Source organism: Paralichthys olivaceus, chromosome 10 (assembly GCF_024713975.1).
Source record: "Paralichthys olivaceus isolate ysfri-2021 chromosome 10, ASM2471397v2, whole genome shotgun sequence".
NCBI lineage: Eukaryota > Metazoa > Chordata > Actinopteri > Pleuronectiformes > Paralichthyidae > Paralichthys > Paralichthys olivaceus.
The window spans coordinates 19,454,339-19,477,107 of NC_091102.1; the positions used below are offsets into that span (position 1 = coordinate 19,454,339).

General features: G+C 41.2%; 1 protein-coding gene across 1 annotated transcript in view; it reads left to right on the plus strand.

Moving 5' to 3' along the window:
• spegb (striated muscle enriched protein kinase b) overlaps positions 1–22,658 on the plus strand; it is a 37,182-nt gene extending 14,524 nt beyond the window's left edge. Inside the window, exons 7-41 of the mRNA XM_020090081.2 lie at positions 546–712; positions 943–1,031; positions 1,891–2,066; positions 2,222–2,482; positions 2,597–2,755; positions 2,960–3,149; positions 3,255–3,484; positions 3,754–3,873; positions 4,339–4,443; positions 4,747–4,953; positions 5,062–5,185; positions 5,637–5,809; positions 5,892–6,004; positions 6,212–6,380; positions 6,519–6,615; positions 6,740–6,940; positions 7,179–7,236; positions 7,350–7,427; positions 7,608–7,780; positions 7,870–7,896; positions 8,011–8,163; positions 8,594–8,636; positions 8,777–8,845; positions 8,955–11,706; positions 11,798–11,947; positions 12,476–12,592; positions 12,888–13,055; positions 13,291–13,413; positions 14,027–14,191; positions 14,468–15,377; positions 15,674–15,913; positions 16,046–16,269; positions 17,566–17,641; positions 18,649–18,798; positions 18,922–22,658. Of these exons, the coding sequence (XP_019945640.2) occupies positions 546–712; positions 943–1,031; positions 1,891–2,066; positions 2,222–2,482; positions 2,597–2,755; positions 2,960–3,149; positions 3,255–3,484; positions 3,754–3,873; positions 4,339–4,443; positions 4,747–4,953; positions 5,062–5,185; positions 5,637–5,809; positions 5,892–6,004; positions 6,212–6,380; positions 6,519–6,615; positions 6,740–6,940; positions 7,179–7,236; positions 7,350–7,427; positions 7,608–7,780; positions 7,870–7,896; positions 8,011–8,163; positions 8,594–8,636; positions 8,777–8,845; positions 8,955–11,706; positions 11,798–11,947; positions 12,476–12,592; positions 12,888–13,055; positions 13,291–13,413; positions 14,027–14,191; positions 14,468–15,377; positions 15,674–15,913; positions 16,046–16,269; positions 17,566–17,641; positions 18,649–18,798; positions 18,922–19,177 (8,513 nt within the window). The 3' untranslated portion in view covers positions 19,178–22,658. The remainder of the gene's footprint in view (positions 1–545; positions 713–942; positions 1,032–1,890; positions 2,067–2,221; positions 2,483–2,596; positions 2,756–2,959; positions 3,150–3,254; positions 3,485–3,753; positions 3,874–4,338; positions 4,444–4,746; positions 4,954–5,061; positions 5,186–5,636; positions 5,810–5,891; positions 6,005–6,211; positions 6,381–6,518; positions 6,616–6,739; positions 6,941–7,178; positions 7,237–7,349; positions 7,428–7,607; positions 7,781–7,869; positions 7,897–8,010; positions 8,164–8,593; positions 8,637–8,776; positions 8,846–8,954; positions 11,707–11,797; positions 11,948–12,475; positions 12,593–12,887; positions 13,056–13,290; positions 13,414–14,026; positions 14,192–14,467; positions 15,378–15,673; positions 15,914–16,045; positions 16,270–17,565; positions 17,642–18,648; positions 18,799–18,921) is intronic.
• The last annotated feature ends 111 nt before the right edge of the window (positions 22,659–22,769 follow it).

Here is a 22,769-nt window from a genome sequence, read left to right on the forward strand (position 1 = left end):
GATATAAGAAAAAATGATGTGTGCCGTTTTGTCTCTCAGTGTTACCTACACTGAAAACAAGCCAACATCCCTAAGAATAATTTTCAATTTGTGGTATAAAAGGTTTAAAGTCTTATTGTCCATCTTTAAAAAAAACATCTTGTGGTTTCTCTCCACATTGTGTTTCAGAGGATTTCTCTCCTGCTCTCCCCTTGTCATTACCTCTCAGAGCAAAATGTGTGTACCATATATTCCAACTGAACAACCTCACTTATAGTTACCATAGCAACTCAGAGGCGAAAACTGAACCTATAAATTGCCCACTGAGGCTCACTGCCTCCACGCACTGTGAATCCACTATTGTTTGGATATCACATTTGACATCTCACATTGTAATTATATTAAGGGGGGGGGGGGGGGTTGCTTAGTTTTTTTTTCTCCTGTGTTCTCATTGTACGCTCAGCTACATATAATAAAGTTTACAGATGCTAATTGAAAGCTCCAATAAAATGTTCTCACAAACTGACTTTAAATGAAAACGTGGTGTAACGTTGTTGCTTTAATAGAGACTGCACAGGAGCCCAGAGGAAACCTGGGTGTGCCTATGGATATCAGCAGCCCTATTACATCAGACGAGGAGTATCTCAGTCCCCTGGAGGAGGGCATGGATTTTGGAGGGCCAGAGCCAAAGCGACCTATTGACACGCGATTCAGGAAACCCCCTGCATTCCTGGTGAGACTACAGAATACATCTACCTAATTCAAATTACCATGTAGAGTATAACATTTGTCTTTTGACATTGACATTTATTCAATTGCATCTTTGACTGGTTCTTGACTCTATCATTTTTTTCTGTATGAACATGTTATCTGTTGTGTGATGATACCATCAACACATCTGTAATCAAAACTTACAGGTAAATTGCATCTGTCTGCCTCTAACATGCATTACAATTCACACAGGTAACAATGAGTGATCAAGCTGTCATTGAAGGACAGGAGGTCACCATGTCTGTGCGAATAAGTGGACAACCCAAACCCATGCTCTATTGGTAGGTCCCCACACTTCATCACATGATGTCAGCTCATTGCACAAGTGCTCAGTCTTTCCTAGAATCATGAACCAGGGGCAAGCTTGCTTGACTGCATGGTTTGTTCGTGTGCACGCTAGCTTTATCTGTCAACTGATGTTGGAAACTAATGACCATCCCAGCCTAACAATTTATAGGCTGACAGAAACAGTCTTAATAGGCTAAAGGGAAGAATAAAAAAAACGTCCCTGCGCTACGCCTGCCATTGAAAATAATGGGTTTGGGAGTGAAGTGGTGCAGTGGTTCAGTCTGAAAGGGCCTTATTAACAGGGAAGCTTGAAAGCACTGTTTGATGCACCATCACACATCACATGGTTTGACAATAAGCTTAACAATAATTAAAGTATAGAATATTGCTTCTCCTCTTACGCAGCAGGCATCTGTCCATCGCACCTTAGATATATCGTCAACACCCCCACTAACTCGCTGTGAAACCTCCAGAGAATCTCCTGTTGTTTTCTCACATGGGCTCACATGGGAGTTTTTACTATAGGGCAGGCAGACAAAACTATTATCTGGAGGTGCTGTGAGAATGCAAATTTGAGTTCAGTGCATGTCTGAAAGGAGCCAAGAATAGTCAGGCAGGTTATGCCATGACTAAGAAAGTGATCATAATATTGGTATTCTAAGACAATCTCTCCCACATCCCAACTCAACCCTCTTCATACCTGCCGGAGGAGAGCTTGTAGTTGAATGAGTGTGTGCTTATAAATCCTTGATTGCATTCCTTCAATTTAAAAGGCTCTGAGTGCTATATGAGATTTTTGTCTTGTTTTAGAATACAGTGAAAATTGTTATATATAATTTTGTGCCTTTGTAGGCTGAGGGACAGAGTCACAGTAAAGTCCGGCCCACGTCACATTGTGCGTGAGACAAACGACAGCACTTTTGAGATGATAATCAAGTCGGCAGCACGGTCGGACTCTGGCATTTACACCTGTAAGATCATCAATGAATACGGAACAAAGCAGTGTGAAGGAAAGCTAGAGGTAAAAGGTACGTAACCGACACTGCTTTAGTTGTTAGAGAACTTATACACTGATGTCATAACATCATGTGAATAAAATCCATGTGTCCTGTAACTTGCTCACAAAACCACTGCTCTGGTGTCGCTTCACAACACTCAGAGATTGTCCTTTTTTTACCCCCAGCTTCACCAGTTGAGCCAGGCCTTGCGGTCATTCGCCCAGTCCGGGACATCACAGCCAAGGCCGGGGAGACAGTTTTGTTTGAGTGTCTCGTCATTGGACCGAAAGACACCGATGTGGACTGGCTTGCTGATGGGAAACTGATCCAGCCGGCGTTGCTCAACTGCAAGATGTACTTTGATGGAAGAAAGTGTCGGCTGCTGCTCAACTCGGTACATGAGGACGACAGCGGGACGTACACGTGCAAGCTCAGCACAGCCAAAGGTCTGTCTCCAGAAAAAATATTGCAACTTTTTTGAGAAATTAAAAGCAGTTTATGTATCTTCCTTTCCACTTCTTCTTACATATTCTTCGTACTATTTCATCTGTGCTCTTCAGAGGAAGTGACCTCATGTGCCAAACTCAAAGTCATCCCTTCCTTTGAACCTCTCTTCACTCGCAAACTGGACGTTCTGGAAGTGATTGAGGGGCGTAATGCTCGATTCGACTGCAAAGTCAGTGGGACGCCATCTCCCAAGGTCACATGGACTCACTTTGGTAGGATGGTAATTTATGGTGTCATCATGAAACGTAACATTTTTGACCAATCACTCATCGTGCTACATCACCTGTTGGAACTGCTTTTAGGATTTAGAAACAGAAACTGTAGTGTCCATTCCTTTGTTTTCTTGACCTTCCTCTGTCCATTTCTCAGCCTCCAATTAAAATGAAACTGAATACAGGTTCCTTTTTCTCTTTTAGACCATCCGCTCATAGAAAGTGAGGACATACGTATTCTTCAGGAGGGCGGTCGCCACTCTCTCATCATCTCTCATGTGACCAATGACGATGAGGGTTTCTATACCGTCATTGCCTGTAACAGTCGTGGAGAGGCAGAGAGCTCCGCTGAACTTTACATACAAGAACCGCGGCCTGCCATCTCGTCTCAAATGTAAGAGAAAGTTATTCCTCAGGAGTTGGGTCTCAGCGTGTGTGACCTGGATTCCAAGTCCACTAAAGCTTGCAATTTGTTTCATTTTAACTTTGTCTATCTCAGGGCAAAACTCGAGAAGATGCCGTCCATCCCAGAGGAGCCAGAGGTCCCAGAGAATGAGGTGGAGCGTTTCACTATGCCTGACTTCATCAAGCCCCTGTATGATCTGGATGTGATCGAGGGGAAGGAGGCTGTGCTTAAATGCAAAGTGGCCGGTTTGCCATACCCCACCATCATCTGGTTCCACAACGGCAAAAGGATTGAGAGCACAGAGGACAGAAAGATGACACAGTGTAAGTGTTCCAAATTAGATAAACATTCACCCAATGTTTCTGTGTATCAGCCTTCTCAAGCATTTCTCACATAGGTCACTTATAACCGTCAAGGACACAAGAAATCCAGAGGAAAATGTACCAAGGGTAGTTTTAAGCACTTGAATAGATCTGTTATGTATTTATCTTTCTGGTGACAGTCTTGTTGGATGCAGGATGCTAAAGGAGGATGCTAATAGACAATTATGCCTGACATCTTTTCATCATTCCTCCTCTGCTTCCCGCTGTAGTTCGTGACGTCCACAGCTTGGTCATCCGCTCTGTGTACCACGCCCACGGCGGCGTCTACAAGAGTGTCATCTCTAACAAAGTGGGCAAGGCCACCTGCTATGCTCATCTCTATGTTACAGGTAATTTATTTTACTTCCGCTGAGGAAGTTATGTTTTTACCCTCATTTCTTTTAGAAAGTTTATGCAAAAATTACTAAACTGATTTGCACAAAACTTGGTGGCGGTATACAAGTCACAGAAGAACCCATTCAAGTGTAACCTCACCCCTAAGTTTTGAAATATTAAATTGCAAAGCTGAGACTTGACAACCTACCAGTCAGTGGCTCAATTGGTGTGAGAGAGAGAGACAGCAAAGGGCAGGAGAGGAAGGGCTATATGATTAGTGATTTATTTTCTCTGAGGTCTGGTGTATGTTGTTAATTACATGAGATGTGTGTACTTATTTGTACATTAAATTAAAAAAATGTAATTTGATTACATAATTGTGGTCAATAATACATTCATTAAACAATGCATTCTGTAACTTGGGAAAAGGCAGTTGAGAAATATTTATAAACGACTTATTCCATTGTTGTCATTTTCAGATATCCTCCCTGACCCTCCTGATGGGACTCCAGTGATAGAATCCATCACTGGGAAAACCATCAGCTTAAGCTGGAAGAAACCAAGGAGGCTGGATCCATCGATTGGTATTTATTCACAAAATATATTTCTTTACTTTATATTGGCTAAATCTAGGTTTTTACGACAGACTTAAATGACAATGACATACTGATGTAAATTAAAAAATACATATAATACACACAGTCTAGTGTAACATATGACAGTTTAACTCTTATAATATGACTTAAAATCAGCTCTCTAGTTACATTCAAGCTTATTTGGAGCTAAGCTAATAAAATTATTATAATTTGGAAGATAGAAGAATTTCATTCTCACATTGTGGTCTAGAAGCCTGTAATTATATTATAAACTGCATGTGTGTCTTTTAGATCCCAGTGCCCTGATGTACGCCATTCAACAACAACCTCTGGGCTCCATCCAGTGGACCATCATAGCCTCTGGCCTGAAGGAGACCGTCTACACCATCACCACCCTCTCCAAAGGAGTCCGCTATGCTTTCAGGGTCCTGACCATCACCTCCAAGGCTTTCAGCAAACCCTCCCCCACCACCGACCCTGTGCAGCTCCTGGACCGAGGTACATTCATGCAGCTTTAAGAACATCAACTTATCCATTACTGTGCCACCACTGTGCAGAACAGTTCTTTTTTATATGTTGAATGTGTGCACTTTGATTTTCATTTAGGTCCCTATCTTCTGGAGGCTCCAGTCATCATTGATAAGCCAGACGTTGTGTATGTGATGGAAAACCAGTCAGTCACCATCACTGTTACCCTAAATCATGTCAATGCTGCTGTCATCTGGAAGAGGTATTTGTTTCTCCGTTGTCAACTTACTGTACTGTATCAAACATGTAAAACAAAACTTGTATGAATACACGTTTTCCTGTTGGGCTATTTCCAGCGTATACTGTATATTTGTCATTGTTTTTATTTCTAATATCACAACAAAAATCTTTAATAGTCTACAACTGTTATTCTCTAATAAAACCACAGTTTTATATGTCGCTATGACTTCTATTTATTTAGTGTGCTATTGGGAGGAAAAGCTGCCACCTTGTGGACCCTGTGTGTTATAGGATGGTCGGTACACAAGTACCCTATGACAAATGACATTCCAGAGCAGTGAATAAAAAGTCTATTATTGTGTCCTGACTTGTGCGAAAGCAGGAGCCAAACATCCACCACACCTGTGCAGGGACAGCCTGCTGCTCTCCTCTAGTTATCACATGATAATCCTGGTTTATAAACTGTTCTTCAGAAGGGGAGTGGTCCTGGCCAGCAAGCCCGGCCTGTACGAGATGGCAATGCCAGATGACGACCAGCACACGCTGAAGCTGTTCAAAGTAAAAAGCGCTGACGTGGGAGAGATGGCGTTTGTGACCTCCAACAAGTATGGCAGTGACAGCTGCATCTTCAGCATAGAGCTGGCAGGTAGGCTGTCTGTCTGTCTGTCCATTCATCTGATCTAAACGTCATGTAACGTGGTGTTGTGTCCTTGGATCTCTATCCACAGCTCCACCAACTTTTGAGACAATCATGGAGGACCTGGATGTTTGTTCTGGAGAGACCCCTCGCTTTGCTGTGGTTGTGGAGGGCAAACCAGTTCCAGACATCCTCTGGTTTAAGGTGTGTTGTGTATTTTGGGCCTGCACGATCTCCATAGGAGGATCAGGAAAGGGGTTATGGGAAATCTTCCAGCTACATTGTTAAATTGTTGTTTTGATGCCACGAGACTATGCTGCAGTTGTAGAAAAAAGAATTAACCTGACATCATAGAAGATTATGTCAAATCCTTGAAGAACTATTGTTGAAACCTTTATTATTTCTTCTCAGAATGACATCCTGCTGTGCGAGAGCAGTCATTACACCTTTGTGTATGATGATAATGAATGTTCCTTGGTGGTTCTGAATGCTCATATAGAAGACTCCGGGGTGTACACGTGCACTGCCAGGAACTTGGCAGGATCTGTGTCTTGTAAAGCTGAACTCACCATTCATGAAGGTAAGAGGTCAATCTATGAGAGCCATAATTAGGCTTACAAGCCTTTGACTGTAGGAATGATATGTTGTAGACAATGTAATTATCTGGAGGTGGCTGTACAGTTTATTTGATGTAATCATTGCTTTCCCATCACTGTAGCTAAAAGAAAAGAGGATCCAGTGGATGATGAGCAGACTATTTTGAGGAAAATGCGCAGGCTGACAGACTATTATGACATCCATAAGGAAATTAGAAGGTAAACTATTTGAAGCACTGACTTCCCAGGAAACAGTTTTATCTAATTAAATGTCTTCATGCCCTAATCCTGCTGTTTAATACATATAGACTAGATTGTAATAATTATATCCTCTTTTTTCCAGGGGGGCATTTTCCTATGTGAAACGTGTGACCCAGAAAGTAGGCAAAATGGAGTATGCAGCGAAGTTTATCTCCACAAGAGCCAAAAAGAAGCCATCTGCTCTGAGAGAGATGAACCTGGTGTCCAAACTGGACCACGAGAGAGTCCTTTACTTTCATGACACCTTTGAGAAAAAGAACGCAGTCATCATCATCACTGAAATGTATCCTTCTCATATTATTACTGTTTCTTATGCACGGTAACAATTAATGAGAGAGATAAAGCATATCTCAGTTTTTACTGTAGCCATCTGCATTTGGTTGCACTGAAATGCTTAATGAATTCTATCTGTTAAAATGTCAATAAAAATGCATACATGCACATATATTATAACATATTACAAACAATCACTGCATAATGTACACAGCCCCAGAAATAAGAGCCTTAATTAGTCTTTAAAGATGCCATGAAGAGCTGCTTGACAGGTTTACAAAGAAATCTATTGTCATGGAGTCTGATGTAAGTTCCGCTCTGACTTCTCAGAAAAAATGCAGTTAATATCAATATAATGATGAGATGTAAATAATTAATGTAATTTAATAACAAATAATTGTGTTTGTTGCGACCATCAGGTACGGTCCTGTATAAGACAGGTGCTTGAGGGGTTGGACTACCTTCATCATCTAAACATCATACATCTGGACATAAAGGTAGATACTTGTGCAGCTCCACTCTCCCACTCTTTCAACATCTAGTTTTGGATATTAAAAGTTTATATTCATTTTGTCAAAGAAATATGTTTTAATATTTTGAGAATGATCACACATTAAGTACTGTGATTGCAGGACATGATATGATATTGTTTTCTTATTTTCTTATTATTTCCTCAGCCCGATAACATCCTCATGGCAGACCCTCATAGTGATCAGATCAGAATCTGTGACTTTGGCAACGCAGTGGAAATCACCCCTGATGAGGCCCAATACTGCAAATATGGCACACCTGAATTTGTTGCACCAGAAATAGTCAATCAGACCCCTGTGTCCAAAGCAACAGACATCTGGTACTGTGTCTTTATAATTCACAACAAACTTTTTGTTTGGTCTGTTCTAAAACAGCTCATTTACCAAATTCTTCTTTGTCTTCATCTAGGCCTGTTGGAGTTATCACATATCTGTGGTGAGTAAACTTTTGTTTGTTTCTGTCATTATTAAATGTATACCTATTTTAGTTTTGGATAAGTTTACCTGTGGGTACTTGTCAGTAAATGTAAGTATTTGCTTCTGTTGTAAGTCTGACAGGAGTTTCTCCATTTGCTGGTGAGAACGACCGCAGCTCTGTGCTGAACATCAGGAACTATAACGTGGCCTTTGAAGAGAGCATGTTTGCTGACCTTTGCCGGGAGGCTAAAGGGTTCATCATTAAACTGCTGGTAGCCGACAGGCTGTGAGTAGATCTGTTTTATGTATAACTATTTAGCAAAAATCTTGCAACAAGAAATTAAGGAACTGATTCATACTGACATATGACATAATCACTATCAGCAAACATAAACAACTAAATGTTCAAAATTGTAGAATTTTAGATTTTCATGTAATGTTTTTATTCAGTATTTCCATCTTATATTTTTTTATTTTATATATGGCCTGGCTAAGTTTTTATATAATTTGTCTATTTTCAAGAGCTGTTTAAAACCCAGGTTAGTCACAACTTTCAGGACAATTTTTTCCTGTCTGCCAATTTGTGGCTATGAGTTGTTGCAATTTATATATATCTGCTATATCTGCAAATCTCACAGTGCTTTTCATTGAAGATAGCTAATGGATCAAATGTACAAAAACCTACAAGACTGAAATAATCCGTTGTTTTCCTTTAGGAGACCTGATACTCAGGAATGTCTGCGACATCCCTGGTTCAAGGTAAAACAAGGCCAGTGGCACAAGCCACACTGTTTTTTATTATTTATTTATTCATCCTCTTTCTTCAGTAATTTTGTAGACACTTCCCATTCATACTTTGTTTTTATTCAATGGAATCTATATGTGTATTTATTGTACAGACACTTAATAAGGGGAAGGCCATAAGCACAGAGGCCCTGAAGAAGTTTGTATCACGCAGGAAATGGCAGGTGAGTGATATTTTATTTCCTATTTGTCATTACACTCAGAATACCTACAAATATTTCAATCCTCACAATTTTTTCATTTTGTTACTGCATCATATCCCATTTTTTACAGCGTTCATTAATCAGCTATAAATCAAAAATGGTTATGAGGTCCATACCTGAATTACTTGATGATTCCTCGAGCCATATCTCCATCGCAGTCCCCAGGCACCTTAAAGAGGGTTCACCTTTGCCATCATCATCCTCAGATTCTGATGAAGACATTGATGAACTGCCATTTATTCCAATGCCACTTACCATGGAATTCTCTGGATCAAGGATGTCACTGAATGATATCCAGACTAATGAGCAGGAAACAGGGAAGCAGAATGGAACAAGTAAATGGTCTGGGCCCCCTGTTCAAGCACAGGAGGCAATGGAGTGTGACAAGAAAGAAATGGATAAAGAAGGAGTTGAAATCACAGGTAAAGGCCGCCAGCGGAAGAGGTCATCACAAGACAATGACAGGTGTTCCTCAGATGAGGAACCACCTGCTGAACTGCCACAAAAGTCGGAGCTGTCTAGAAAACCACTGCGAAGGGGTTCAAGTATGGAGTCAGACAAACCAGAAAGTGGACGACGAAGGGGAGAACTTAGACGTGGGGGCTCCGCTGACAGTGCATTGCTGCTTCGGATTCCACCTGAGGAAGGAGCTGTAGAGGGAAACCAGGATGATGGCAGGAGAGTTCTGAAGAAAGCTGTCTCTATGGAACTACCAAGGAGAAGCACCAGCCCAGGAACAGTGAAGATGAGTCAAGAAGACTATGCACTTAAACTTGAGCTAATGAGGCAGCGACTGCTTCGTGGAGGGTCAGTAGACAATAAAATGAGTGGACTGAGAGGACCACTGCTGGAAACATTAGGAATGGGAGATGAGAAACGTGCAATATCCTCTGATCGCTACTCTCGCACTGCTCGTTTAGGCCCACCACCACTAATCAGAGCTTCATCCAGTGATTCACCAAAGGATGAACTTCCCAAACCTAAAGTTCTGCGCAAAAGTGCATCTTTCAGTCAAGGTGATTCAGAGCCTATAGCTCTACACCGCCGGTCTGGAGCTCCTCTGGAGATTCCCTTAGCTCAGATTGAAGAAAGAAGGCTAAAGGAAGCTATATCTATGTCAGCTTTGACTGAGCAAATAAAGCTAGACTCACGCCCAGTGACTCCCAGGGAACCTTCACCCAGACCACCAACTCCAGAGTCTTTTGTGCAGGAGAGTCCTACCAAGACAGGAAGTGAGGAATCATTAATGGATAAAGAGATGAAGTCCGATGAGACTATAAATGAAAAGATGGATGGGTCAATGACAGATGGTAATTTTGATGAGAGATCGAGCACAAGTGGTTTCTCAGAGAAGGACATGAGCATATCAGAAGAGCCAATGGTTGAATCAGAGTACATGGGCCCAAGAATTCCTACACCTCCTCTTGTGGCCCAAAGCTCTAAACTAGAGGAGAGAATGGAAGAAGAAGAAGAAGAAAAAGAAGTAGGAAAGGAGCATGAAGAAAAAGAAGAGACTATGAAAGATGAAGAGGAAAGAATTGTCAATATGTCTGGAACAAATACAGAAAATGTAGAAGTTAGTGCAGAAAATGTAGAAGAGGAAGTAAATATGCCTTCTAAAACTTCTGAGATGACCATAACGACAAGCTCATTTATGGTGAGACCAACACAAGAATATTCCCATCCCATCGTATCAACTCATGTAACACCCTCGCTTCCTTCTCGAGTTGTTCTTCCAGATGGAAGGACTTCAGCATATGCCAGTATTATGCAGACAATTATGGTCCCTTCAGTTCAGCCTCTCAATGACCCAACATTAGGCCCCTCTACACCAGATGTTCCAGCCCTATCATCATCTGCAGTATCACCTGAAACATTTTCACCCACATCATCACCTGCTAGCATTCCCACTGCTTCAACAGGTGTGCCAAAGCCAGCAATTTTGTCAACCACTGAGCACCCTGCTGTTTACTCCAGGGTAGCTTCACCAGAAACGATCATAAAAGAACCCAGTCCGCCAAAGACTACCACACATTCCTCATCCCAACAAGAACTTTCAACAGGAGTGGACTTTGAGGACATTACCTCTGAAGAAGTATTTGAGGCGCGCTTCAAAAAGCGTGAGTCCTCTCTCTCAAGAAGTCTAAAATTTTTGTCGCGTTCTAAGAATGATGACAAATCCCAAGCAATTTCCTCTGACTCCACAGAGTCAGGTGAGGAGATCTACAGACCTGGGCCAATTGGAGCTCCATTGGAAGTAGCACCAAGGAGACTTGAAGAGAAGTCAAAGTCAGTCCAGGACCTTCGTGAAGCTCAGAAGGATCAAGGCTTTATGAGGAGGCTCTCTTTGCGTCTGAAGCGAACTCCTTCAACTGAGCGCAAGGAAGAAATGACCAAAGAAGATGAGTCAGTTTCTTCAAGAAGGAGGCTGTCTTGGACTCTTGGTCGACGAGGATCACAGGAAAGGAAAGAAGTGGAAATGACACGCATGGATGGTGGTGGTGACACCACAGTGGAACAAGATGAAAAGGAGCTTAAGAAACCTAATGAATCACCAGTCCTGGCAATGCGAAGGAAGATTGAATCTACGGTGGCTGGGATATCTACTAGAATCCGTAGCTACTCAGAGGAAAGGAGATCATCAGAGGAAAAGGAACAAAAGAGGACACCCATTCTGTCCATGCTTCGTCGTTCAACATCAGAGAGCCGTGCCATGAAGGTTCCTAGTGTTCCTCAGAACCAGCTGGTGTCTCAGGCCAGTAATGGCACCTCATCAGAGTCTCTCGACTCCATGTCCAGCTTAAAGTCAGATGTACTAAAAGGTATGAGGCAATAACTGTACTAGAGATTTTGTTTCACAAATGAGTAGATGACTAGTGATAATTAATTAAACTTTTTTTCGTTTTTTCAAAGGTGTGGAGGTCGAGCGCAGATCCCGCTGGGATAGATGGGGCCTGACCAGAGGGAGGCGAGACAAGACAGTATCACAGCCTGACATACCAACAGCAATCTCCAGAGAAAATAGTTCCTTGCGTTCTCGCCAGTACTCAAAACTGGCTTCTGGTTAGTCAGGGCTAGAGCTACCAGCCAGTTAGCTTAGCTCTGTTTAGTAGAAAGATTGTGATCGGGGCCAAACAGCTAACATGGCTTTTGTTGCTCTTTTTGCCATCATGCATTTACCATGTATCCAACAGAGACTTAAGAAATTGACTAGTTGGCTTTAGAAATGCTAAATGGGTCACTTTTCCCCAAGTTAATATTCTTAATGCTAACCAGCTTGGCTATAACCACACACATTATTTTGTGTAATTTTTGTCACAACAGTGTTTCACTAAAATAGTGATATCTTAAAAGTTAAACTGTTGCTATGAGATAAAAATATATTAAAATATTATATGCTACACGATCAACCAAAACTTGACATGTATGGTTACAAGATCACAGTGAGCCCTATAGCATAAATTGCTTGGTAAATCTACATTTGACACCTTTATCAGGACTTCTGAAACATGTACCAATTACATAACAATATATTCCAAGTCAGACCTGGTATGGATGTACTTTAATTGGTCTAATATCTTTGGCTACCAGATTTCCCTCCAGTATTCCACATCAAGCTGAGAGATCATGTCCTGCTGGAGGGGGACCCAGTCACACTCAGCTGTCTGCCAGCAGGCAGCCCCCACCCACAAATCACCTGGATGAAAGGTAGAGATCTCTGTAAATAGGACAATACCACATTAATATTGTTCTCACGAGTGAATGGTAAGAATCACATCGCTTGCTAATTACAATAATTTACAGAATAATCTTGGGTCTATGAGTGCAGACACATAATTATGGCCTATGTTGCCTCTCAACACATACTCAAAATGGTACCATGACAACAGAGGTTGAGTACTGTGCAAATAGATACTGCCGGAGATAAAAATCTGTTAAAGACTTAATTTAAACTTCATCAATATTCATCATAGACAATTCCCATACATGTGTGTTTCCTCAGATAAGAAGCCTCTGGAGATTGATGCCAGGATGAACATGATTGCCTGCCCTGATGGCCGGCAGCTACTGATGATCATGCACACAACCAAAAAGGATGCAGGGGTTTATGAGTGTGTGGCTACAAATCCCCTCGCCTCTATGACCAGCTCTTGCACGATATCCCTTGCTCGTAAGAACTGAGACATACCTCACTTTTTTGTCAGTCTGTAAATTGTAAACATTCACTGTATTAGTAGTAAATAATAGTACCATATATAAATCACAAATAGACAACACAGATCCTGGGAAGGCTGACAACTAAGAGTTCATGAATTGATGATATGTTATACCAGGTGTGATACTGATTAAATACACTAGTATTAAATACTGTAGTTTTGTTAATACCTCTGTATTTGTTTTAACAGGCCTGCCTAATCGTCCTGGGACCCCTGAGATTCCTCAGAAGTACAACAACACAGCCTTAGTACTGTGGAGGCCCTCTGACACCATGGCCCCCTGCACATACTCTCTGGAGAGGAAAACAGAGGGTCAGTCTTTTTAGATGTCTCTCGTCAGATGTTGCATTTTTAGGATTATTTAAAAAAAAAATTTAACAATGAGGTCTTGACCATAATATTTGGTTTGTACCTTAAAGCTACAGGAAAAGGTTGCAGCACTGTATTTATGTATGTATTTCAGTGTGCAGTACTCCTACACCTATCAAACAAGCTATTAAAAACACAACTTTTATGAAAATGAAATCAACAAGATTTAATCAAAAGACTTTGATGTTGCTATGGCAACATCTGGCTCATGACATTCAGTAATGAAGATGAAAATTAATTTTATGAACTATATGAATTATGTGAACTGTTTTTAAGGCAATAATGAAACCAACATGCATGTGAAGTGTGTGTAGCGTACATTTTCATGTTAACTGTCGTTCTCAATCAAAGTTATCTAATGTTAATTATATTTCTAGGAGTTGATTGCAAAGTCACCAACATTATCAGCTATATACTGAAACTATCAGTGTGGAGCTTTTTTTATTAGTGCCAACCAAAATGAGCCAAAAATTTAAACTAATTTCTGACATCATCTGACAAAATTCAAATGTCTCTGGAAGTAGTATGGATATCATGATCTTGTGTTACTCCCCAGGTGACACCAACTGGCTGATTGTGGCAACAGGCGTGGCCGACTGTTACTACAATGTGGTTGACCTGCCGGCTGGGTCCTCCTACAGGTTCAGGGTGGCATGTGTCAACAAAGCTGGCCAGGGCCCCTACAGCAACCTCTCCGAAGAAGTGGGCCTGGATGCTTCAGGTATGCCTTATCTCACTGAACATTTTTTAAATGCCAATCCCCCAACCTCAGGGCCCCCTATTGCCTGCTTTGCCTTCCCTGTTGCAACACCCCAGTGCACAAGTGATGAAGCAAATAGTGAATCTGTACGATAACAAAACACAGTATAAAATTTGATTCATCATTCCCAAACAATCCAATGTATGAGGGTGAGATATCTTACACACGTAGAGCCATGCTTTGAATACACCAGAATCTGCATATATGATCCAGTCTCTTCCTTTGTGTGTCCCTCAGAAGAACCAGCTAAATCCAGTGCTGCTGTGGTGGTCAAGACTGTCCCTGCGACTCCTCCTCCTCCCCCTGTGGTGGTGATGTCATCCATGAAAGTGCCTCCCATTAAACCAGCTCCTAGTAAATCCACTACAGTAACACTTGCCCAACCTGCCCCTCCCTCTACTATAGCCCCGACAACATCTGTGGCTAAATCTGCTTCTCCGATAACCATCAAACCTGCTCTTCAGGTTGATGCCAGCCGTCCTGCTGTCATTCCTTCCATTAGTGTAGTCCCCTCTGAGCAAGCTGTGGTTCAGACCACCACAAGTGTTCAAGCCACGCCAGCAAAAGCTAAGACCACCCTTAGCATCAGTGTGGGCAAACCCCAAAGCAAGTTAACGCCCCCGCCTGTTGTTCCGCCCAAACCCAGAAGTCCTGTAAATGCAACTCCTGGAAAAAACAATAAATCCCCATCTCCTGTACCAGCCCCTGCACCTGTCATTGGGAAACCCATTTCATCCTTGCCAATGTACGTGCCAGCTGCAACTGCACGTGCTACCCCACCTTCTCAATCCAGTTTAACACTGACAACCACCACCACCTCCATCACTCCTGTGATTGTTACTCCTGTGACTGTTACTCCTGTGACTGTCACCCCTGTGACTGTCACCCCTGTGACTGTCAACCCTGTGACTGTCACTCCTGTGACTGTCTCGCCGGCTGTGGTGGTGGTGCAGAGCTTGACGCCTGTGTTGCAGGGAGGGGACAGTTGGAGTGCCCCGTCTGGGCGGGTCACCCCGTCTGGGCGGGTCACCCCAACGGGACGGGTTACACCCTCGGGACGCAGGACACCACTGGGAAAGCCTGGTGAGGGATCTCTGCGCCAGGGAGTTCCACAGAAACCTTACACCTTCATGGATGAGAAAGCAAGGTAATGATTGCTGACTAATGCAAAAATGTGAAAAAAGTGGTTGGCAACTACATAGCCTGAAAATAAGATCACAGTATGGCATTAGACATTTAAAGTATAAATAAATAAAAATGTTAATAATAGTTTGTTCTGCTAAGATCCCTGATTCAGGAAGAAATTATGTTTGCGTGATTTATTTATTTCCTTAAACAAAACAAAAATGACCAGCATCAGATTTGGGATTAGTGGATTTACATCAATTTAGCCTTTGCTGCTCTTTTTGCCAGCTGACTTTATAGCCTTTCCCTCTCACATAGGGGTCGTTTTGGTGTGATCCGCGAGTGCCGGGAGAACGCCACCGGCAACCTCTTCATGGCCAAGATCGTTTCATATGAGGCAGACAGCAAGCAGACGGTGCTGCAGGAATATGACATCCTCAAGTCCCTTCATCATGAGAGGATTATGGCTCTGCATGAAGCTTACGTCACACCACGCTACCTGGTGCTTATCTCTGAGTACTGCAGTGGAAAGGAACTGCTCCACAGTGTCATAGACAGGTGAAGCCAAACTAGAAGCTATATTTGCAGAATTAATTAGTTGCTTATTTGATTTGATTAAGCAGAAACATAATATCAGTATTGGCTTAAAATATCCCTTCTGCAGTCATTTACCAAGCTGTTTTCTCTTAGGTTCCGTTACTCTGAGGATGACGTGGTGACCTATGTCGTGCAGATCCTCCAGGGTCTGGACTACCTCCATACCCGACGCATCCTCCACCTTGATATCAAGCCAGATAACATCATCGTCACCTACATGAATGTCATTAAGATCATAGACTTTGGCAGTGCTCAGACATACAACCCTCTCTTCCTTAAGCAGTTCAGCCCTCCTATTGGAACACTGGAGTACATGTGTAAGTCCTGCTTTTCTCAGACCTCTGGGAATCAGTGAAATTCGTGCTATGTCCACAGTAATAAGTTTTAATTTTAAAACTCAATCAATTTTGCTAAATACACGTCTGGCGTCCACACTATTCCAGGGTTTTTTAACCCCTAAAGGCTTTTGGAAATGCTGCTGGCCATGTTTTAGTTTGTAAAGTCTGTTTTTGTGTTTTAGTCTGAATTGGTAGAAACCATTGGAAACTATGACTCAGTCACTCAAGTTCACTTCCTGATTGGGTCTCATCATTATGACTCAACTACCAGTGCTGGTGCAAAATATTGTGCCAACACTTACATTGAGTATTAGTCCAGGCAGGTCTCGAAGTGAAGCCACGATCCACTGTGTCAGCTGAAAGCAACAGATCTTCATGCCAGTCCACATCAGCCGATGGCTCAGCTGAACCCATCCTTTGTATTCAATAGGCAAAGCTCATACTGCACACTCTACTTAAGCTGCTTTAACTGAAATCCACCCACCTCCACCCCAACACCTCCTTTTCTTATTGAATCTGACCATATCAATGTTATTTGTTGTCATTTATGCCTGTTCTGCTCTGTGCTGTGTAGGTGCTGCTCTCCCTCCCACACTTTTCATGAAGGCTCATGCAAGGGCAGGGAGGCTATAGAACAGAGCTAAATTGCAATTATTCAAATCAAATACATTTTAATGAAGTTGACCTGACTGAATTACTTTAAGAACAGTTCCACTGTAATAGTTGTAACTCATTGTCAGTCCAAGCAAAAATTTCCCCTGGTCTTACTTTTCACCATTGCTGTTTGCCTTTCACAGTATTTTCAAGAAATGAATTGCAAATAGACAATCTGCTTCCTGTTTACACCTGCATGCGTCATTCCATTAGTAAGGTGTTTACAAGAAACCACTGAATATAATATATATAATATATACTAATATGTAAAATCTCTCTATATATAAACACACACATGTATGTATGTATGTATGTATATACTGTATATATATATACATGCATACATATATGCATACATATATTCGTATATATATGTTATCGATGAAAAGAGTATGAAGGGAAAGCCTTGCTGGTCTTGATCTTTTGTTAATATCTATTTATACTGATCTTGTTATTTCTGTTCTTGAGGAGGTTTATGTAACTATCAGTGGGCGTACACAAGCTATGAAAACAGAGGAGGATTATCTAATAAAGCTGCTGCACAAACACAAAGACGATATCAGAAATCATAAACTGTAGTTAGTGTTCTACATGCATTTTCTTCCTTTCTTCTCCTTGCAGCTCCTGAGATGTTGAAAGGGGATGTGGTGGGTCCTCCAGCTGATATCTGGAGTGTGGGTGTACTGACCTTCCTCATGTGAGTCTCGCTTTCATAGCTTCAACTTAGCAGCTCCTCTTTAAATAGAAGTGTTACTTCAGGTGAAATGTGCCAGCTGCATTTGCATTGATATCTGGTTTCTTCATTCATAACTAAAACAATGAACCAGCGGAGGCTTTAAGTTTGGGTATCGTTTGGGTTTTGGTTTTCCAATACAGGTGCTGAATTGACACTTTTAAATGGTATTGGTGTCTTAACTGTGCCAGCAATGCTTTTTTTCTTCAAAAACCATTGTGCATGCCTCTGTGTCTTTAAATTGCATCCCGTGCACTGCCAGCTTCATTAAGTTTGTTGTGTTCCTCCCTGTACATTGAGTGTTTTCCTCACATTTGCTGCAAGTTACAGTGTCGCAATCCTTTCATCTGAAACACAGCCACACTTTCAAATGTTTAGCTTTAGGTATTTTGTTGTTGTGTCGACTCAAGTTTGAGTTAGCTACGACCTTTACCGAGTTAAAGGTCCGGTGTGTAAAATTTAGGTGAATATGAAATAATCCTAGTGATGTTTCACTGGTGTGTTTCATCTAAATTGTAGGAATCTAAAAACTTTATATTTAAATGGAGGGGGGTCCTCTCTGTGGAGGCCCCCAAGGTTTTTTTTTTACTGTCGTCCCAACTGGACAAACTAAAACCATTTTGAGTTTTCATGACAACTGAAATTCACCACAGGTTCTCCTTCATGTTGGGAAGGGGAGGGTGAGATGAGGAGTATTCAGCTGCAACATGCACCTTCACCTCTAGATATCACTAAATTCTACACACTGAACCTTTAAGTGTAACTAGACATGTTCGATAATGTTTATGCTGCCTGTAAGCAGGATAACTGCTTGAGTGCATAACTCAAGCAGTAAAATGAGGCACTAGAATCTGTGTTGTGATTTGGTCCTATAGGTAGCTACCATGTAGGAAGCGTTGATAATCAGGCACATTTTGAGAGAGCCACACTGTTTTTTTTAGACTTGACAAATTCTCTCCCTGATTATAAAGGTTGAGTGGCAGGTCTCCTTTCATGGAAAATGATCCTCAGGAGACAGAAGCCAGGATCCAGGTGGCAAAGTTCGACCTTTCCAAACTCTACCAGAATGTGTCCCAAAGTGCCTCACTGTTTCTTAAAAAGATCCTCTGTAGCTACCCCTGGTAAGCTCAGTCCTTTTGCTAATTCCCATATTGAACATAATTTCTGAACAGACAGAGATTTGCCTGGATCTTAAATAAAGACATCTGTTAATAGTTATTTTCTCACTGTTTGGTCATCAACAGGGCCCGTCCATCTATTAAGGACTGCTACAATAACTCCTGGCTTCAAGATGCCTACCTGATGCGCCTGCGTAGGCAGACTCTCACATTTACAACCACCCGTCTCAAGGAATTCTTGGCCGACCAGCAGCGCAGGCGAGAGGAGGTGGCCACCAAGCACAAAGTTCTCCTGCGGTCCTACAAGAGCTCGACACAAACCCCCACCAGCCCCACCGCGCCAAACGTGCCAGCCTCACCCACTACACCCGTTACCCAGTGAAAACAGGCTTCCAAACACCAGTGGTTGGGATTGTACAAGGGAGAGGATCCTTAGAGTGAGATGTGATTTTGGGGCATGAGGCGCAACAATCCCTTCAGGTCTGAGAAGTTGAACTTGTTTCAGAAGAAGAGAAAACTCATGAAAACAGCAGTAGCTGTAAGCTACAGAAACACTTGATTATTTTCTTCTTCAAGAGAAATCTTTTAAAGAGATTCTTAAAGAAAGATTTCATGTCAAAAGAACTCTTACAACGTGACTGCTTTTTTTATAGTGTGGACCTTGTTCAAACAAGGCAGTATGGTGTCTACAAGTTAGTACCTCAAGGTTTGTAACTTTGCAAACATTTTGGATTTTTTTTCTTTTCTTGTGGTAAACTCCACACTGATTACAGGGGACACATAAATGCATTTGCTAACCCATCATGAAAGGCTGAAAATTGCTGTTACGGAGATTTCATGTCAATGGTTTAATTGAAGTACACAAGGTTGAAAAAAATACTTAGCACAACTCCAAAAAGGACTATTGTACAATGATGCCTTTTCCAGAGTAATACATAAACTCTCTTATAACCATAGTCTCACATTCAGATGCCAGATGTTCCATCGAAGATGTCTAATTCTCTATCCTTAATTTAAGACAACCTAGGATGCCAAATATTTTCCTCCATTAACTGAGGCTGCATCCACACGACTATGTTTTCATTTGAAAGCGCTTTGTCTCTGCCATGGGTATGCCTGGTGTCCACACTACTTTAGAGCTGTGGAAACACTGCTGGCCCAGTTTTAGTTTGAAAACTTTGGAGCTGAATTGTTTCTGGACGAACAGAAACAAAGGTGTTTAGAAATTATGACATAGCACTCACGACCGCTTGATGATTGGGTACATTGACATAGCCTTCGCTGATTTGTCAGGTGCTTATTACATGGCCCCCTCCTGGAAGAGAACAACCAGCATTAACCTTGGCTACAAGTGTAGAATGCAACATGGATAATCAATTACTAGCATTGCTGACCCAGCTGTCATTGCTAACAGCTGTATCTGCAGTTAAATTCTGCAATGATATAAATGGGTATAGATGAGCTATTATTCAAGCAGTCCGCGACTATTCTGCAACAAACAAGCAAATGCTTCCTGTTTACACCTGCATGCGCATGCCCAGTGTACCTGAGTGGTTACTGGTTATATGTTTTAAGGCGCGTTAGTATGGACAGGGATTAAAACTAATACAGAGCAAAATTGCTTGTGTGGACAGGTAGTACAAACGACAAAAACATAGTAGTACGGATGTAGCCTTAATGTATTACATAATATTAGCAGTGTAATCTGTGCTACCTGAGTTTTTATACTGCCACAACACCTCAGATGATGGTCAAGACTGTAGCAGCACCAGAGAGAACTCAATCTGTTTCATTTAGAGTTTAGAAAAACGTATATTCATTTGTGAAGATGCACTGGTGGGTTCTCTACAAGGGCTATTACAAAAGGACTCTTTTTACTCAGCACTAATTTCTTCCCCAATGTTACATTAAGTGACTCCATGCAGTGCTCTGGCTGTGTTGGCGCTGAGCAGACACTAGTTCCTTCACCAAAAATAAGCTAACAAACGCCACATTGGCTTCCAATTTAACAACACTCTTCCACTCAGCCCAGTGTCAAAGATACAGCTTGATCTTCCGCTCAGATCAACATTCACAGATTTTGAATGAGGTTTACACATTTGATGATTCACTTTTTACTTTAACTGTAGACAGAGAACTTTGCCTGAGGTCCTCATTAAGTGTTAGATTGTTTGGGGGGTTAGAGGTAAGGTGAATAACTTTTGAACCCACTGGTGATATAAGGGTGTATCTAAGTGCCCTTAAAGAGTGAGAACCTTTACATTTCATTGACAGAGGATGTTGATGAAAACATTGCTGCCCTTGTTCCACAAAAGCTACTGCTTTTTTTGGTTTACATAAATTAGTTTTAAAATGGCACAGCCTTTTAGATATAAAGTAAGGAAGGGATTCAATTATTGATTTATTATTTATTAGAGTAGTATACACCTTTATAGGTCAATTTATAGGCAACATTACTGCCCATGCAGACTGTTCAAAACATTCAATCTGAAATCTGAGACAATCCATACACCTCAAGGAAACATTGTGTTCAATACGCTTTCTCCTGTTCCATGCTCTATATATAAAATATATTGAGGTACCCTATCTACCTCTTCAGAAATAAGTCAAATAACATGGAAAAAAAACATGTCTTTCTTCATCATCAAGTGTGTAAATGAACAGATTCATGCCTCCTGAACTGGTCAATATTAAAACCATTATAAAACCATAATCTGTTTACTAAGTTTACACACCAATTAAACCATTACATGGCACTTTTCTGTGATTATACACTTGCCCCTTGGGTAAATTGAATATGACTCAGTTGCCTACTGCTGTTTAAACTTTATACATTGTTCGTATTAACAACTGATTCTAGACGTTTTACATTATAGTGTGTTTCCAAATGTCACAATTGAGAAAATATCTACCGTAATATCCCCTTTTGTCCTGAGGATGGTTCATTCTGAATATTTTAGTTCTTGAAGTCTATCCTTAAGAATGACACAAGAATTATTTGATTTATCCTCATTCTTTATGGTAAATAAAATGGCAAAGTTGTATAATTTCTGTTGTATTGCTTTGCCTTGCGGGGGCAAATTCAGTTTGCAGACCAACATGTCAGACATTAGCAAACATGTCACATGTCCTGGTTTCAACTACAGATTTGCACGCTCCACACAGAACATGTCAATTCTGTGACAGTAGATAACGTTTTAAAGAAATGAGAAGCAGAACCCAACGCTGAGTCTTTTTGGGTGTAAAACAAATATCAAATCAAGAGTTATTTTGTTATGTGTATTGCCTGAGGGATGTTGCTGGTAAAGCTATGAAATTATTTAATTAGCTCTATATATTCTTATGCTATTGCTAGATTAACTGCCTTTTTCTGTCTCTTTGGCTCAGTTGCTTTCCAATGCAGAGTACAGTTAAGTTGTTTTAAACCTGAATGAAAACATGCAAGATCAGCATGACAGTTCAATGTTGCATAAACTCCAGAATTTCTGTGCACAAAATAAGTTCCTTTCTTCGATCATATGAAATGAGACTACAGTGGCTTGTAAGCAGACAACGGGTGTTTTGAAAAAGAAAGTTGTTGAACGCTCCACATTTTGTATTAAAATCCTATGCCGTATTTTGTGGAATGTGTTGCAGTGCCTCGTGATGGATATTAGACCCACAGAGAAAATAGTTTGGTAAATGAATTATTTTTGATTATATGAATGTGACTGCTTCGTGTGTGTTTCACAATTTGTTTATTTATTGAGTGATTGTATTTGTTACAGCTTCTGCTTTTTATTTGGTGAACTTTCTGAATCTGGCATGGCCAAGGCATGACAGCTGTGAAGGCTATTAACAATAAAGGCAATATGACAAATGTATGAATACGATGTAGCCATTTGTATCAAGTGGGTATGAAAGGTGGTAAAACAAAAGCTGTTTGTGCTGAATTTGCTTCAGTTTAATGAAACAAAAGGTATTTGAATGGACTG